The following is a 17,614-nucleotide window of genomic DNA, read 5'->3' on the forward strand; positions in this document are numbered from 1 at the left end:
TTCTAGGACAGTGGTTTATATCCATTGTCAACACACAGAAACAAATGAAACAATCAGATCTGATTCTCCACAGAATAGTTTCTGAAGGAAAAAGAAAGAAGGAAAAAAGAAATGTAAAATAACATTACCACTCTTGCAAACGCCTTGCAGTTTGTGTCAAGTGGCAAAATCTCACTACAGCAAATTATCAGAGATCCTAAGGTGCAGAGGAACAAGTTTTGCACTTCTGATAAGTGAGATTTGGAAAGTCAGTCCCCCTAGGTGCTTTTGCATAAAATGATCTCCTCCTGGTTGCACAGAAAACCAGACTGCTCTTTCCATCAGACTACCTCCAGCTGCAGCCGAACTCTGCATTAACACCTGCCTTCCAGCCTTCGTTATTTCCTTCACAGTTACTCTCTTCACAAAGAGTCCAACAACACGGAGCCCTCGTGTCAGTCTTCGTTTCAAACACCCTCACTTTAACTTCCGGGCCCAGGTTTTCTTTCACTTTGCTGTCTTTTGCAGCAAAACAAGTGTACTAGCCCTCATTTAAGTGTGCTATGTAGCCCAGAGACTGCTCTTTTCTACTTTGTATTCTGAAAGACTAGCTAAACACAATGATATCAAACTACAGTCTTGGAGTGATGCTGTTTTTAGCAGACTCTGCAGGTTTTGTGCCCGAAGCAGACAGCTCTGCTCAGTGTGTTTGTGTGGAGCTGACCAACAGTTTGTGCCAGTTTACTATTCTTTTCCTTAGATCCACTTTGTCAAGCCAGATATAAGCTTCCCCAATCAGTGTCTTTTTCATAAACTTCCCTCCATTGGAGACAAGCAGAATCTGGGAAAATAATAATAATAATAATAATAAAGAATTATCAGTGTGCATATTAACATACCACATTTGCTAACAAGCACGAAAGGTTCATAAATGTTGAGCTCTGATTTGGTACACACAGAAGAGAAAAGGAACGGTGACCATTACCCTCTATATAAAGTCATCTTCCTAATAGAAAGAAAGCCCTGTGAAAACTGAATCTCCCCCCTCTTCTGTTTTATTGTCATGGGACGTAGCAACTAGAAGATGACAATCTTGAACTTTAGTAAGCAATTTGTTCACCTGCTGATTACCAAAGACAAACACAGGGTCAAATTTTAAGTTACAGGCTAAAGCTTCATGCAGGCAAAGTACTAGCCCTTTTTAAGTGCGTGGAAGTCAAAGGGTGCCCCTCAATAGGCTATAACTCAGGGCAGATTAATGTGTGAGAAAGTCCAGAGTTCTGATTTCTAACCTCAGCAAGCAGTCATCTAAGCTAAAATGTAGAGTTGGTCTGAAATCTCACTCCTGTTATGTCTCTGCTGAGAGCTGCAGTATTGCATCTGTCTTAACGGCTCTTGCTTGCCCCACCACCGAGGGTGGGAAGGGCAGGGAACAGCCCTGGCACTTACGTGAGCTCTGCAGGCTGGGGGTTCAAAACTCTCCCTGATATATCATACAGAAACACGTTTTACAGCTAAGCAGGTTCATGCCGTGCAAGCAATAGCCTTCTCTGAAGGATTTGATTCATTCTGTGGATCTATAGGTTCATTCTATGTGTTTCTGGGAGAAATACAGTTGGTAATGTATATACTTCAGGGGATGAGTCATAGTTACACAGCCAGATAAATTCTAGCATTTCTTAATTATTGAGTAACTGAATAAACAAGATCAATGCTTTTTTTCCCCTTTTTTCTTTTTTTTTTAACTACTTCCAAGGCTTTTCAAAAAGAAAAAGAATTCATGAAAAATTACAGTTCCGTGATAGGATTAGCAGCAGGTTTATAACATTCACAGTCACCGAGCAGGCCTGTGGCAATGAGCAAAGGATGTAACTGATAACAGTAGGAGGCTGTCACCCTCTATGTGAACCAGCAGGAGAGAAAATAGGACATTTCGTTGCTTGGTTTCACAGATCTACTCTAACAGAAGAATGGCAGGACTCAAGGATTTTCTGCTCCACCGAGATGCTGGAAGAGATAATACAGCAGTAGACACGTAACAGAACTGCAAAACTAGATTTTCCAGTAATCAAGAACTTAAACATTTTTGAAAATTTTCCATTCTGATTTGGGAAACAAAGTAAAAATGCAAAATTTGCAATAATTTAAGAAATTAAATTTAAAATAAAAAAAGAAAAGGAGGGGGAAGAAATTTGCAATCATTTTCCTGGATGAGCTGCTTAGTTCCCTGGCCAATTTTGATATCAATTGGCAAGTAAGGTATGTACGCGGGCAGCTTAGACACCTACTTGTGTCCAGTTCTGGGCTCCCTTGTTCAAGAAGGACAGGGAACTGCTGGAGAGGGTACAGAAAAGGGCTACCAAGATAATTAGGGTACTCAAACACCTCTTTTATGAAGAAAGGCTGAGGGACTTGGGTCTTTTTAGTCTGGAAAAAAGACAGCTGAGGGGGGATCTTATCAACATTTATAAATACTTATCAACATTTATAAATACTTAAAGGGTGGGTGTCAGGAGGATGGGGCCAGGCTCTTTTCAGTGGTGCCCAGGGACAGGACAAGAGGTAATGGGCACAAACTGGAACATATGAAGTTCCACCTAAACATGAGGAGGAACTTCTTTACTTTGGGGGTGGCAGAGCCCTGGCACAGGCTGCCCAGGGAGGTGGTGGAGTCTCCGTCTCTGGAGACATTCAAAACCCACCTGGACGCATTCCTGTGCAACCTGCTCTAGGTGAACATGCCCTGGCCGGGGGGTTGGACAAGAGGATCTCCAGAGGTCCCTTCCAACCCTATGGTTCTATGATTCTATGTCCATTGGTCAACCGTTTTGAGGAAGGAAGACCAAATGATCCTTAAGCACTGAGCTATTAGGGAGCCCCGCTTTACTTCACTCATCAGACAGCTCATCCTTGAGGAAAATAGGCAGCCTGCTTCCACTACCAGTGGCTTCCAGGTCACTTGGTTCAGTATTTGCTAAAGAAATGCACAGCCCAGAAGATGGCAAGCCAAACCATAACATCTGTGAAAAACCTTCTTCTGGGTTTTTCTGATTATTCTCACATAGGACATTATGTATTTCTAATTGCAGCAAGCCAGTCAGACAGGACCCAGCTAGGGAACAAGGCAAAGGAGCCAGGAGCTTATTGCTTTCCAGAAGGGTCCCAGGTGGGTTGCCAAGGAACAGGGAAATCAGGGAAGCAAGCAAGCAAGCTGCCAGGGGCTGAGGCAAGTGCCTGTCTGAAACCTGTCAAAATGTTTTCAGCAGAATGTTTTCGTTCTGACACATCAACAGTTTTGGGACAGAAAAAATTTCCAACAGAAATTTTCCACCACTTCTGTCCTTGAGCCTCCTCTCCACTCCTCCCAGCTGGATCCCTAGTATCTGTCTTCTCTAGCCTGTCTGTCTCTCTCAGCCTTGTTTCTGCCCTGCTCCAGGCTTTAAATTCCAGCCTTGTTATTCTGAATCAGCTAGTCTTAGTTTCTAATTCTTTTTTTTTTTTTTCTTATTCCCAATGCTCTTGACCAGATGATTCTACCTTACCATTTCCTTCTCCCCTCCCCTCCCCTCCTCTCCTTCTCCTCTCCTCTCCTCTCGCTTATATTAATTATCTACTCGTGTGAAAATAAATGAAAGCAGGTAAAGTGAATCCTACCTGTCTAAAAAAGCATATCTGACCAAATGATCCAATCTGTCTAAGCAACTAAAATACAGGAGAGGGACCATTCCTGAATCAGTTCCCTACATTATCTGATGTGCCACAGACTGAAAATACTGTCATGTCCTTTACAAATGAACACAGAGAATAATTGACTTGGCATAATCGGTGATTCTGCAATGCCTGAGATTATGACTTTTAAAGAAATTGAGAGAATGATAAAATGAATAGGCATTTAGGTAGCAGGACATATGAAAGAAATTTGGTCTACTTAGCCTGGAAGAATAGAAAGGAGAGATACGATAACAACTTTTCAGTATACAAATTTTTTTACAAAAAGAAAGCAGATCAGTTTTCCTCTGAGCTTTGTGGGGATACTTAAGGATAAGTTAATTTAAAAATATGGCATATTTAAGTTAGATATTATACTAAGCTTTCTAAATATGTAGAGAAGTAATTTTGGAAGGCAAGCATAACTTCCTTCTCTAGGGGATTTTAAGAACAGATCAAGCCTAAAAAATTCAGGCCCTTCCTCACTGTGGGGTGATGGATTAAATCATCTTTTAAAATCTCCTCCAGCCCGATATTTCCATTATTATGTAGTTGTGTTATTTCCTTTGTAATTTTCTCTTTTCAGCAAACAACTGGGGTAGAAGATTGATCTCAAATGCCCATAGCACAGCATGGACAACATCCAAAATTAGGTTTTAATAAAATGCAGAATTACCTGAAGAGAATGCCCAGCAGGACTCAAGCTAAATCTAAATGTTTCATTGAACGAAGGCTCTCGGTCGTGCCTGCATACCCTGGTTTTCTTCTTAATTACTCTCTTTTGGGTAGAGATATTGACAACGTACAGCTTCACATACAGGTCTGGGGAAGAACAGTTCAACGAGTTAAATACAGAAGCTTTTAAATAATCATTGTTGCTAATGATTTCAACAGAGGGGAAGTGTTGTGAAGAAACAGAGCATGGTACTTTATAGGGGCATATTCTGTTCTCATTCATATGGTGTAGAAATTAAACCACCCCACTAAATCCAAGGGAATTACTTTGTGTTTACAATGCTGTCAATAAAGGAACAAATACCTTGATGTCTTTATCTATGTATCAAAATATTATTACTAATGTGAATTTTTAATTTTTAAAAAGCTTTTTCACCAAAATAAAATTTTTCACTAGATATCATTGTTCTTTAATAACCTAGGGAGTTATCATTTCTATTGGAGTTAAAAAAGGATTAATTTTTAATAATCAAAAGTAAATTAAGAGGAGGATTAACTTCTGAGAGTTAATTTGCTTCTACAAAATATTTTTACTTTCGTTAAAGTTGCTCATAGGAGAAAAAAAGCACTTCACAAAGAGTCCTATAGAATATGTCATTCTGATCAAGAAGCAGTTTTCTTTCCCATTTTTGTGGTGATGTTAAATGACTTAATGTTTTCAAAGTATCATAAAGCTGGTTTCTGTGTGATACCTGGTAGATGATCTGGAGATTTAAATTTGTATGTGATATTTCTGCACTGAAGGATTTCTACTATCAGCTGTTCTCCATCTGTCTTCATTTCCTTCTTTAATGCAATCTTGATTTCACCCATAACCTGTGTTTTACCTGGAAAAGCAGAAAAAGCAACCCTCATTAATGTAAAAAGAAACTGAATGTATCTTTCTGACTTGGAAAAAAGTAGGGTTTTCAAGTATGATTCTTTTAGTTTGGGATTTTTTTGATCTCTTTTTTTTTTTCAGGACAACTTATAAGGATTGCTGGAAAGAACAAATAGTAGATACATGTAGTATGCTTGTGTAACTAGATTATATGCTTCAGAATGTATTTGCTTCAGAGGAGCTTTGCTCCCAAGAACACAAATTTCACGAGGAATCATTGCAAGTCATGTAATGGTCACTAGAATTCACTTTTTCAGAAACCTTTACTACAAGATTCTGAAGTTATCTCATTCTAAAAAAAAAAAAAAGAAAGAAAAAAGAAAAGAAGAACATTCAATAGAGTGTTAAAAAGTAAGATTCTGAAAGGCAATGAATTAAGACCTTGGTGAAATTAGCATTTCATTACACCTTTTTGTGTATATGGAGCAATATCATTCACACGATTTAAAGGGAAGTACTCACTGTGACCTTTAAAAGTAAAGGTGATTTCCCTTCTTATGTGGGCAGAAATACAGGCCCGTTATTCCTACACTGTATGGATTTCTCTCTAAATCAGTCCAGGGATGGAGAGAAGGCACAGAATTAAATGTAGGCAAAGCTGTTTCACCTTTCCCTTGCCTGTCCTCCCACAAGGCTCTACTGAAACCAGCAGAGTAGAACAGGGCTACACCTTCTAAACGAGTGTCGTAGTGTAAGCAGAGCCTATGCCCTAAGTTCACATCTGTCTATAACAGCATCATGTCGTAACAGGGGTTGTGCTTCTGTATCTGTTGTCCCGCTACTGTAAAATATATTTTCACCTTCCTCTTCTTTTTATACATTAGTAAAAAAAAAATCCAAAACATTAATCCTCTGTGAGTCTTTATTACCTAGTTTCTGGTGCCAACAGGCTGGAGCTTTAGCACATTACCAGGAAATTCTAGAAGTTAGTGCCAAGATGTGAGGAGCAAAGCAATTCTGCAGAAAGTAAACAATTATGATACAACTGTAGAATCTCCTCTCTTAAAAAGTAGAAAGTTAGAAAGTGGCATTAGGGATTACTTATATGTATCACAAATGTATAACCAAATTTGAATAAACCCCACTAAAATGCCAACTGTGGTGTCACAATCATAGATTCTATTGTTTTTTCTACTTAAAATACTTTTGGGAATTATGAATAAAAATTTAATAACAAATAATCACAGTTACAACCCAGTCCCTTAACCTTCCTCACAAACTGAAGCTGGAATCTTACTTAGTTACAGTCATTAACAAATTTGCAAATTCTACTGGGTCAGCATTTCACCCATAGTTGGTAGGGTGGGAGAGGACCTGTAAGGAGGCAAGTGATTTTTACCATGGTTAATCATCAGAAACCTCTTCCTATAGGTTTGAACATGCAATAATAGCATCTTGCTTTCTGTAATATGTTTGTGCAAAGAGGATGGAGCCCTCATCTTGTGATGGCAGGAGAAAAGATCTTTGACAGTTGGGATCAAAGAAGGAAAGGCCAACAACGTCCCTGTTGTTATTCATTAATCTGTTCCATCATGTGTCAACAAGCTTTAAACTATGGTTATAATGACATTTTTCTGGAAAGTGTTGAGCACCTAGTGGGTTTAGCTTGGCTAAACTGTGGATTTTGAATGACTGGAAACAGATACAAGGAAAAATTTTAATGCCTCTTCTTCTCTGTGGATAAACTACCAAAAGCACCAATGAAAACATGATATACCTGAAAGGTGTCGCATAAAACTGGCTTTTTGATCAATACTGGTTCTTGCACTGACTCCAATGCTTGGCCATGATAAAAGCCCAACATGGACATTGCAGCACCTATCGTTAGTTCCAGGCAATCTTAAGTTAACCACAGCCTTTTCTGGAAAATATTTCAATAAAACTATTTACTTTACTTCATTTCCTCTCTGCCTTTTAAGGTTTTGAAACAGTTGTTAGGACCTCCTCTTTCTTGATTGCCTTAGTACCTTCTTTTTTAATTAGATGTGCATTCAACCTAAAATGAGAACAGGTAGGTTGGATGATACCTATGACACTGTGAGCTAGAAAAAGGGTGAAATGCTTCCAGTAAATTAGAATGAGTTTCAACATTCCAGCACCACTTCTCAACATCTGGAAATTTTCCGTGGATTATTCTGTATCCCCAGATACTCTTTATGACGAGCAATCCTGCTTCACAATTTAAGCCTCATGGGGAAAACAACGATCTCCAGCTGCAAGCACACAAAGCATGATAGCTCTCTTGTGCTTCCATACTAATTTTCATCTCTCCCACAGCATGCAGTGAAAAAGCCTCAACACTAGCCTTATGAAACATTACACTAAAATAAATCACCACTTCAAAACCTAACAGAATTTTGAAGACCCAGAAGAGATTCCTATTTCTTCCATTGTTTGACTTTTTTCCCTCTTTCTTGTATATGTTCACTACATCTTTCCTTTGGCAGATCTGTAAGAATAGCTCAAATGTACAATGGTTTGTGGACTGGATTTTGTAAATGGAAATACATTTAGAAAAAGATATACACTGATGAGGGGAAGTGTTAATAATGAACTGCTTGCGAGATGTTGAGAGAGTTCACAGTGAGCTGAGGTGGACGTGAATGCTCTTTGACTGATATGTCAGAAGTAAAGTTATTCACGGTGTCATGGGATTGAACGACCTTGAGGATTGCATTGGTAGGAAAAGCTTAAAATACAATGCGCAGTCACAACCTTTTATGTTCTTCTGTAAGTTTAGAAAACATCAATCCCAAGTGGTGTGTAAATGGAACTGATTGTGGGTATTTTGTTAGTCACGGAATGATGATAAACAAATGCTACAATGCAACTCTGAAAAAGTAAATACAGTGAAAGAGATGTTGCATATCTTTCTAGGAAAGTACTAACATGGCTTTCTAAGACATTAGGAAATAATTTGTACTTTGAATAGTACCATTTACCTCAAGAAAGCTTTATCCCACGTGTGGCAAAGAACCATATAGTAAAGTACTAAAAACATTACTTCCTAATTTAGCCTAGGAAAAAAGGACTGGAAAAAGATAAAATTGCTTTCTACAAACATATGACAAAGCAAAACATTGAAAGGGATAAGAAATATTTAAGATCAATTTGTGTGATATTTTACCTGCTACATATATATCAAATGCAAACTTGCTGATGTACCACAAGAGGACCACAGGCATGCACAGCAGCATCACATGCACTTTAGGAACACATTAACAGTAGCTAATCAATTCTTAAAAATATGTAGCTATGTTCAAATACATTAGTGCTTTTTACATGACAATACACTACCTTTTGGGGGGACCAGATTTTTTGAAAATCCATTAACAATTAAAAGGTGATGGTTAATTAGCTAAATTGCTGCAAGGTATTTGAGAAGTCAAGGGGTTTATATTTGCTGCGGTGATGGCAACATAAGCTGTTGCTCTTGTAGAACTGCCACACTCTGCGCTGTGAAAGGTTAATTAGTTCTGCTATTAGTCTTAAATGTTTGCTTCTGCAAATCACAGGATGTGTCATCTGCACTGTTGTTGTTAATTTCCAGGGACTGATAACTATGGATTGTGCTCCCATTCCTTTTTGATCAGATGTGTGCTGTCAAACAAAATTACCCAAGACAGCAGTAAATAGTTGTCTCCCATTAGTCTGTGTTTTCAAGGCTAATTCAGCAATGCATTTAAATGAGCAGGTAAATCTCACTTAACAATGGTAGGAATTTCATTCTGATCAATTGTCTAAATGGAAATTTCAGAGCTAATTTACACATTTATCTTGAATTGCCTTTTGAGATTGACTAAGTCTACTCACATAGATGGACCAAGTGTGAGTACGTTAAAGTTGGAAATTTAAGTATGAGATGCCTAAATGCTGCTAACCGTTGAGCATCTACTAGAGTAATTTGTTGAATAGATGCCAGATGGCCAGGAAATAGAATTAAGAAAATGCATAAACTGACATTTTGTTGCATGGTTGTGTACAAGCTAGTATGGCCTCCTTCTGTTCCAGAAGATTGGGGGTATTAGAACAGTGGAATTAGAAATAAAATAGGGGGGAAAAAATATATATTGACAATCATTTCCCAGTATTTTCCCTTCCAAATGAAGTTTATAACAGAATTATTGTTTCCAAAATAGGTAGGAAATGCTCTTTTGGAGTTTCAAGAGTCATATACTTTATGGTCAAGGATTTTAAATCACAGAAATGTCCTTCTGAGCAGCTTCCAGTGAGGCTGGCCCACGGAGCACAGCAATGTTAATTTTGGGTTGTGATGGTGGGGTTTTTGTTGTGGTTTTGGTTTTTTTTTTCTTAATTTCTTATAGACCAAATCATCCTCTTACTACTCAATCAAAGAACTCAGGTGCCGGAAAAAATAAGCAGGACAAAATAAATAAACAAAAAAATCTAACCAAACAAAAAACAACAACAAAAAAACCAGCTTTACTTTCCTATATTTTTTTGGCTACAATCTATAGGACTAGCAGCCTTATCCATCATGTATGTAGAAGAGGAAGGAACATAGAGCCATGGTTTGCTTTAGCAGGATTGCTTCTCCTATTTTTCCTTTTATGTGTGCTCAGAGAAATGGCTGCTTTTTAAGAAGAATGCATAGTTTTTTCAGGGTTTAGTTGTCTGGTGTTACTTCCACTTTTCTGAAAGCACACATCCCAGAGAGCAATCCCAGGTTTCCCAATATTGGTGCAGAAGAGCAGCGTGCTCTACTGCTGCAGACAAGCCCCCTTTAAAGAAGACCAGACACATCCACACTGCTTTGCCATCAGCCCTGTGTCTTCTAACCCCCATCTTGTTGCCTCGTGGCAGGAACCGAAAAGTTAATTTTTTGGGGGATATTTTGGTGCAAAAAGCCTGAGAAAATTAGAGTTGTCTTATTGTAGCATGATGATGGTGGTTTAGAGACAGCATGATGCCGCCCTGGGGGATGGCAAGGGAAAACATTGGAGGTGCAGGGCCAGCTATGCTAGCGCTGACAGTCAGTAAAGAGCACAGAGGAACAAACGTGTCCTCCATACTGTTGGCAGATAAGCAGACTGTCTCCAGAACCTAAGTTTTGTCTCAGAAAGAGCAAATCTATCTGTCCTAAAAGAATTCCCAGAAAACTAAAATCATTCAGTATGGAAATTAAAGAATCCAGATCAGGGAGTCAACCAAGGAGAGAAATTATGTGACAGTGCGAATGGCAGTTATAAGACTACAGGAAGCAACTCTGTAAATGTTCTCTTGAGGAAAGTTTGTGAACAAGAAATCTCCACAGATTTTTGCACTAGTGGCTTCTGGTATTCGGTACTTGTATTTTGCGTGAGTGCCACAAGCAAACTGAAGTAAAAGATATCTGTCTCTCAGCTTGTCTCAGAAAGAATTTTTTGAGTATAACATAAAGTATTTTTTCTTATGAATCTGTTACACTTATAATTCTGAAAGAATAAGTAGCAAGCTTCAGAATTTCCATAATCTTTCAGTCTAAGACAAAGAGATAAGTAATGATCATCATAAGCATACGATCAGAAATAAAGATTTATTTTGTTAGAACTAATTTAATTTCCTTACGTCTTTATCTGTTTTGATACCATGAGAGATTAAATTAATGAACCTCTGAGAGGTCTGTACCGTGTTTATTGACAGAATACAGGCATTTCTTTGACGTATTTTACTACCGTTTGACCTGGACTTAGTATAGCTATAGTTATGTTTAACATTGTGTAATGAGACATCATGTCTTCTAGTCCTGAGCAAGTCAAATGCTCCTTGTGAGCTGTATTTCTTAAATCAACAAAATCTTGGATTCAGCTGTATTAGGGTATTTTTGTAATATTTAGAAAGTTAGAATAAGTAGTAGCATGTCATAAAATCTAAGGAATCCAAGGTGGGTTCTTGAGAACTTGATTCAAAAAAAAGGAAAATTTACAGCTTTAAAATATAGGACATGATTTAAGAGAACTCAAAAACATAGGTTCTGTCCCAAGATCCCCATCCCTTCGTAGCTGTCTGTGATTTTAGACTTCATCTCTGTGCCTAATCTCAGATGTGAAGATAATAACATCTACTTCTCTAACTAGGAGTTGTTTGGATTTAGTAACTGGGATTGGGTATACTGTGAAGGGAGAGACTTTCATCATGTAAATATAAATATAAATATAAATCCCTAATCCCATGAGAAAACACAAAGATTTAAAAAGGCTGACAAGGACCTATGCCACTGTTATGTATGCCTCCACCATAACCCATGAAGTTGGTACAGACACAATTTTCTGTCTAACAGAGTGCTGTTGTAGCACAAAACATATTTCTGCTGGATTCCTTTATCACTATTTTAAGAACCAGAAGCCCATCCTGCAGCAGACAGTTGTACTTCAGGAAAACAAGATAACACCATCTTATTGCAATAAATAATTCAGTATTACTGCAAATACTAGCCATTTATTATTTACATTTCAGTATTAAACAACTCCAACTGAAGGTGAAAAAAAAAGGGTATTTAATATAATTTGAAAATTAAATATAGTAAGAATTCAAAATAACAGCCAAAACTTTCCAATATTTTTTTCATCAAACCCCTTTCTCTTTGTTTTATTTTTTGTTTGTTTGTTTGTTTGGTATTTTTAATTTTTAACGTCACATCAGTTACTTGCAGTACCAGCTGTTTGTATTCATAATGCCTTTCATCCTCTTGCTGGGACACGAGTTACTGGCAAAGCTGTTGAAAATAATGGTGGATGAGCTTTATAAATAATGCTTCCCAATGTTTACAGGTTCCAATCTTCTCTGTCTTTTTGAGATTTTTTCATGACCTTCTTTTTGACTTTCACCTTTCTCGTACATATTTCTTTCTCTCTGAAAACTGCCACAATTTTCGCTGTAGGCTGGTTTTATCTTTGTCTTCCCTACTGTAAGAAAAATCGGACATCTAATATGGTCTTAACTACTACCTCCTCTTGTCTCACAGTGCTTTAAATAGATGTTGGGTTTACTGGCATAAGACTGTCTCAATAAATATTCTCCCCAGCTCCACAGATGAGCTTGAATACATGCAGGTTCTGAAATTTGTTGTTCCTCTTGCAACTGGATGCCCAGTCTGCCCTGCATGGTGCTGTCGGCAGGACATGGGACAAACTGGAGCTCAGAGTAAGGCTGCCTCTCTTTTCCCCTGCTCTGAAGAGGAGCTGCAGCTGCTGAGGGTCCCTGGTATGTGTTCAGAGTCTTCTCTAATCTGCCTACGTGAAGGCTAGGTGTTATACATGAAGGGCTCAGGTGTTATTGCAATTTATTCCCTCTTTTACCTAAAGTAGGGAGGGATACTGTGTGCAGGCAGCCCTGCTCCTCTGAGATGGCAAATGCGATCAGTTCAACTGCTGACAAATGGGTTTGCTCTGGGATACAGGGATGCTCTGCGGTGGGAGCAGGCATAAACCGAGGGAACTGCTCTCTCTTTTCCCTTCCTTCTCCTTACCCTGAAGATGCAAACGGCTGTGAACAGACTGTATATTATGAGATGAGCAAAGAAGATTAAGGTCTTTCATTAATATCTCCCTGTCTCCTCTGATGTGATGTGCATGCAATCATGTAATGAGGGAGAGGAGCAGAATTAAGCAACCTTAAACACAGCAAACACAATTTACAATTTTGTGGGCAGTGAGAGTGGCTGGCTCTAAGGCTCAGGCATAAGAACAAGTTGACAGTTATATGTTATGAATTTTAGAGCTAGCATGCTCATTGCCCACAAAATTTTGAATATACTAGTGCAGAAATTTAGCCTGTATGCCCAGAATTCTTGGTAGGATTAAGCAAAGAATATTTGAAGGAAAATAGTTTTCAGCACTTATTTTCAGGTTAAAAAAACCTGTTGTGCAAAGTACATTTTGAAAACATAGAAAGTCTTTTGCCTGTTGAGATTTTGATGCGTGATATATTTCCCAGAAAAAATATAAGCCTTGTTCCATTTATTGGTCACTCTCTGTATGTGTGCACCTCTTTCAGAGATTTGATTTGTTTCTTTTAAAAGAAAAAGACAAAAAATAAAGCTGACTGTGGACTGATGCCATATGTAAAAGCTCTTGGCCTGAAGTAACGTGATTTGTGGGAAAATAACACTGATACTTCACACATGCTCAAATATGAAAAATAAAAATCATAGCCTTGTACCAATCCAGTTTCAACTGGCTTTATTTCTGTTAAGTGGCATTCTAAAATGTTGTAGGAAAAGGTTAATGAGGCAGTAGAAAGAGGTTAATGAGGCAATAAGATTAGAAGAGATGAATTAGAGAAGAAAGTTTCACCAGTGTTAGAAGCTGCCCGTGTCAGAGACCTAACAGACAGTATAGGGGATGAGAGGTTTCTCCAGAAAGATTTTTTCAATATTTGAGTGAGACTGGCTCCTGTACCACAGAGGCATTTGGAATAAATGGAGGGAAAATCATGAGAACTGTAAATATCACATTCAACCAATGCAGGTGATCAGAGATGAATACAGAGACTGCTTTTAATGATGAAGATGAACACAGAATCCCTGTATTTGACAGGTGGTAAGTAGAGGCAATATAAAAATGGGGTGAGGGAAGTCAAGGGAGTTACAGAACTAATTCATAGTACACCCCACTACATATCTCTTATTCATAGTTATTTATATTTATTTATACTTCTATGGAAGGAAAAGTTGATTATTCTATCAACATCCTCTACACATTCATTCAAATACCAGAATTTGCCATAATTTAGCTTTGGTTTAGAATAATAAACTAATGACAGGGTTCATCATAAGGAATTTTAGGTGTCTCCCTAGACCCTGTAGTCAATAGGGATAGCATCTCCTTAAATTTATATCATAGAATGGATAACTGCCTCCTGGAAGTGCCTGCCTTTTTTTCAGTGATAGTTGAGATGAGCTTCAGAGGTAGTTGGTGGCTTTGATTCAGAAACCTGATTTTTAAACAGTGAAATGAGGCTAAAAGTATCAAAATGTAAATCTACAGCTCTATCGTTTTCCATCACTTCAAAGAGAGAAAGCTAAAGTCATGGTTGAAATTATTCTTGCTATTTTAATTGAACTTCAAAGCTGGGTGCAGCCTCATCTGAAAAGGGGAACTATACAGCCCCATGTCTCAGAAGGCAAAACTCTCTTCAACCACCTTTGCTCCCTTTCATCCTCACCATAAATCACTGCCTGAGCCTAAATATACATTCACAGTCGTCTTTTCACAATTTTAGCATCTTACATAAGGAGACATACCAGACGCTGCAGATTCAGCTGCATAAAAGACAGCTTCCCAGAGCACGTCTGAAATTTTGATGATGAAAGGCACACTTTGCCTTGGTTTTTGGATGGACAAAAGTTCGTACAGGGAAAAGAAGAAAAGTATTTAGTGTCATACATACAGAGCAACCTGAACCTTGATTATTTTAAGCCTATTCTGTTGCAGCTTTACCAAGGAGAAAATATGCTGCTAAAGGGAGAAGAAATTTGCAAACTGCCCTCAAAAGTCTGACATAACCATAGTTCAGTAAAGTATTTTGCACAATACTGTGATAATCTTTGTGTAATATAGCATAAATGTTCTGCTAAAGTAGGACAAGTGAGCCTGCAAGCTCTTTTTCCATGTCAGTACAAGAACACAGAATGTTATACCTATACAAAACCAGGGAGGATTTTGCTAGATTTTGCTTAGGTTCTCATTTAAATGATGACAGATTTTAAGCTACTTTCCCTCTCCCATGGCAAATACATTTTTTATCTTTTTTTAGTTTTGATATGCAAGTTTTTGAGGTTTGACAATATGAAATGACAAAATCCCTTCTGAGCCAACCTTCACTTTCTGTGCCAAAATAATGAAAAAGTTTACACCTTCTCACTCTGAATATATGTATGAAGATGTGAATATCACAACAGATTCATTTATTCTTTTTGTCTGCTTGAAGTCATGAAATGAGACATTCTGGCTTGAACTACTAGAAACCACAGGAAATGGATTAAAGTCCATTTGGCTTATATTACAATATCATGAAAGTATAATGGAAATAATACGAGCACTTTAAGACGAGTGAAATGATACCCATGGATAGTAGCAAGAGATAATAGAAAATTTGCCCAAAGATATAATAAAGGGAAACAAATAATTATAAATATAATTCAGAAATAGTAGGTAGCACCGTATCAGAAGGGGAAAAACTAGATTGCTGAGTAAGTTTTGTGTTTATTTACTTTTGTGAATCCAAAGAGAAAATAATCCTTTGAATGGGATATTTTGTACTTGGGGTGTAAACAAAACATCCCCCAACCTAAATTCAAATATACAGAGTGCTTTAAAAATATTGTAAGAACAACATATTTCCTAAGAAATATGCGAGCCAATGAATCCAAAGTGCTTGAAGATTGCATTTCTGGAAAGTAATAGTTCTGTTAGGAAACCTGTGGACCACTCAGGGAGCAGTGTGGTGTGAAAACAGAGCTTATTGATACAATTTCTGCCAAATTTATAGGTCAGACGTAAGGAAAACCACTCATATGGCATTTAAATGTAAACGGAAGAACAGGTTGTGTTACAGGGACACCTAGGAACTTCCCCGTTTGCTTTGGCAGATAGCTGCTTAGGTAGTGATTTTTCATTCCCTTTAGTATTTTGGACATACTATGATGAAAGAAAAAAATCAAGCCTCAAAGGTAGATAGATAAAATTAGGTGCAAGCCTTTAAAGACTTTAGATCATTAGAAAGATACATAGAAAACCAGCTCAAGGATAAAGTGCTGAGTTCAGGAGTGGATGTTACCTACATATCTAATATAGGCTTAGTTTTAATAGGCATGCTAAAGATTCTAAAAGTGGTAACCAAGCTGAAAAAAATACTGATTATTTTTTTTTGACTTAGCACTGCAAATAATAAAATATTTTGTTACTTTCCCTTTGCCATAAAGCCATCCTACCACAGGGAAGTACACACAGTGAATAGGAATTGGTGTAAGAACTGCATATGACATGTTTTCATTCCAGTTAGCTTGGAGAGTGGCTCATTGCACATTTACTGCGCAGACAATAAGCACTGAGCCTGCACTGTTAGTGCAGTGGAACAAGCTGTTTCATTTCACAGCTTGCCCAAGTCATTTATAGCCCATAAAAAATTACTTAACACATGGTGGCATATGTAATTCTGTAAAGCTTTTTTTGAGAAGGAGGTGGAAGATGGCATTTGTATACACAAATATATCCATACACATACTCAAGCTAACGCAATATGTTAGCACTCTTTTGTGTTATAAACCTAGTAGGCACACTATCATGGTAACTGAAGATGAAAATTTTTGGTAAGAACCTGCCTTTTGATTCCTCACACCATGATTTCCAGATTCCCCCTCAGATTTATACTGCAGCTCTGAGGCTCTTCAGTGAAATATGCTTAAAGTCTTGCTCATATATCCCTGGGACTACACACTGGTGAGCACAGTCGTGTGTGCTGCACAGCTTGGGTACCAGAGCAGATGCTTCTGCACTGACTGTTCATGTGGAAAACAGGTAATGCTATTATATTAATAGATTTTCTTTTGCGTACTTACATTACCTGGTACAGTGGTAGCAGCCCACTGTTAAGATGCTATTTCTCTATCATTAAATAAGAATGATTACTGAAATAATTGTTGTTAATAAGACTACTAAGAATATGAGAAATTGCCTATTCAGTGTGATAGTAAGAGCTGTGATAATTCTAACTAAGCTCATTGTGTCTAATATACCAAAGAAAGCCAAATCTGTCTTCCAGGACCACCAAACTGTTTTGTGTCTGGCTGTAGAGAACCTAGGAAATTTTAGCACAAAAATGAATACTTGTAATTATTACTGGGATTCAACTACCTGCATACTCTCTCCAACAGAACAATGAGGGATGATCCTTTCCATTAATCAGGATAAACATGGAATCAGCTCAGTCAAAACCGGAAAAATGTGTTAATCTTAATTTTGCTCAGGAGGGATGGACAGAAATGTTATGCAGAGTATTCCACAGTGTTATGCAGAATTCAGAGTTCTACAGTCCCTGCAGGATTGATGCCTGGAAGCATTGCTTACAGTAATGTGGAGATGTTTCCTAAAGTTGTTACCAGCTTGGAGAAATATTAATTTATCTTTCAGGTTCTGCCCAGAGTCTTCTGTTAAACACATATTTTATTATTTTTTTTTAAGAATTCAACCTTCCATTAGAAATCTTTATAGTCTAAAGTATCTGCTTTTCATTGCAATACATACTTCACATTTTCCCTCTCATTCAGCATTCAGCAGTGCCATTATTCTTCATTTCATGCAATGCTGATTC

The 17,614-nt window shown here is 37.7% G+C and overlaps 1 protein-coding gene across 1 annotated transcript in view; it reads right to left on the reverse strand.

Moving 5' to 3' along the window:
- Positions 1–213: 213 nt before the first annotated feature.
- PCLO (piccolo presynaptic cytomatrix protein) overlaps positions 214–17,614 on the reverse strand; it is a 367,476-nt gene continuing 350,075 nt past the window's right edge. Inside the window, 3 exon segments of the mRNA XM_054219098.1 lie at positions 214–820; positions 4,364–4,509; positions 5,115–5,249. Coding sequence (XP_054075073.1) covers positions 680–820; positions 4,364–4,509; positions 5,115–5,249 — 422 coding nt within the window. The 3' untranslated portion in view covers positions 214–679.

The sequence above is a fragment of the Rissa tridactyla genome, chromosome 1, assembly GCF_028500815.1.
Source record: "Rissa tridactyla isolate bRisTri1 chromosome 1, bRisTri1.patW.cur.20221130, whole genome shotgun sequence".
Taxonomy (NCBI): Eukaryota; Metazoa; Chordata; class Aves; order Charadriiformes; family Laridae; genus Rissa; species Rissa tridactyla.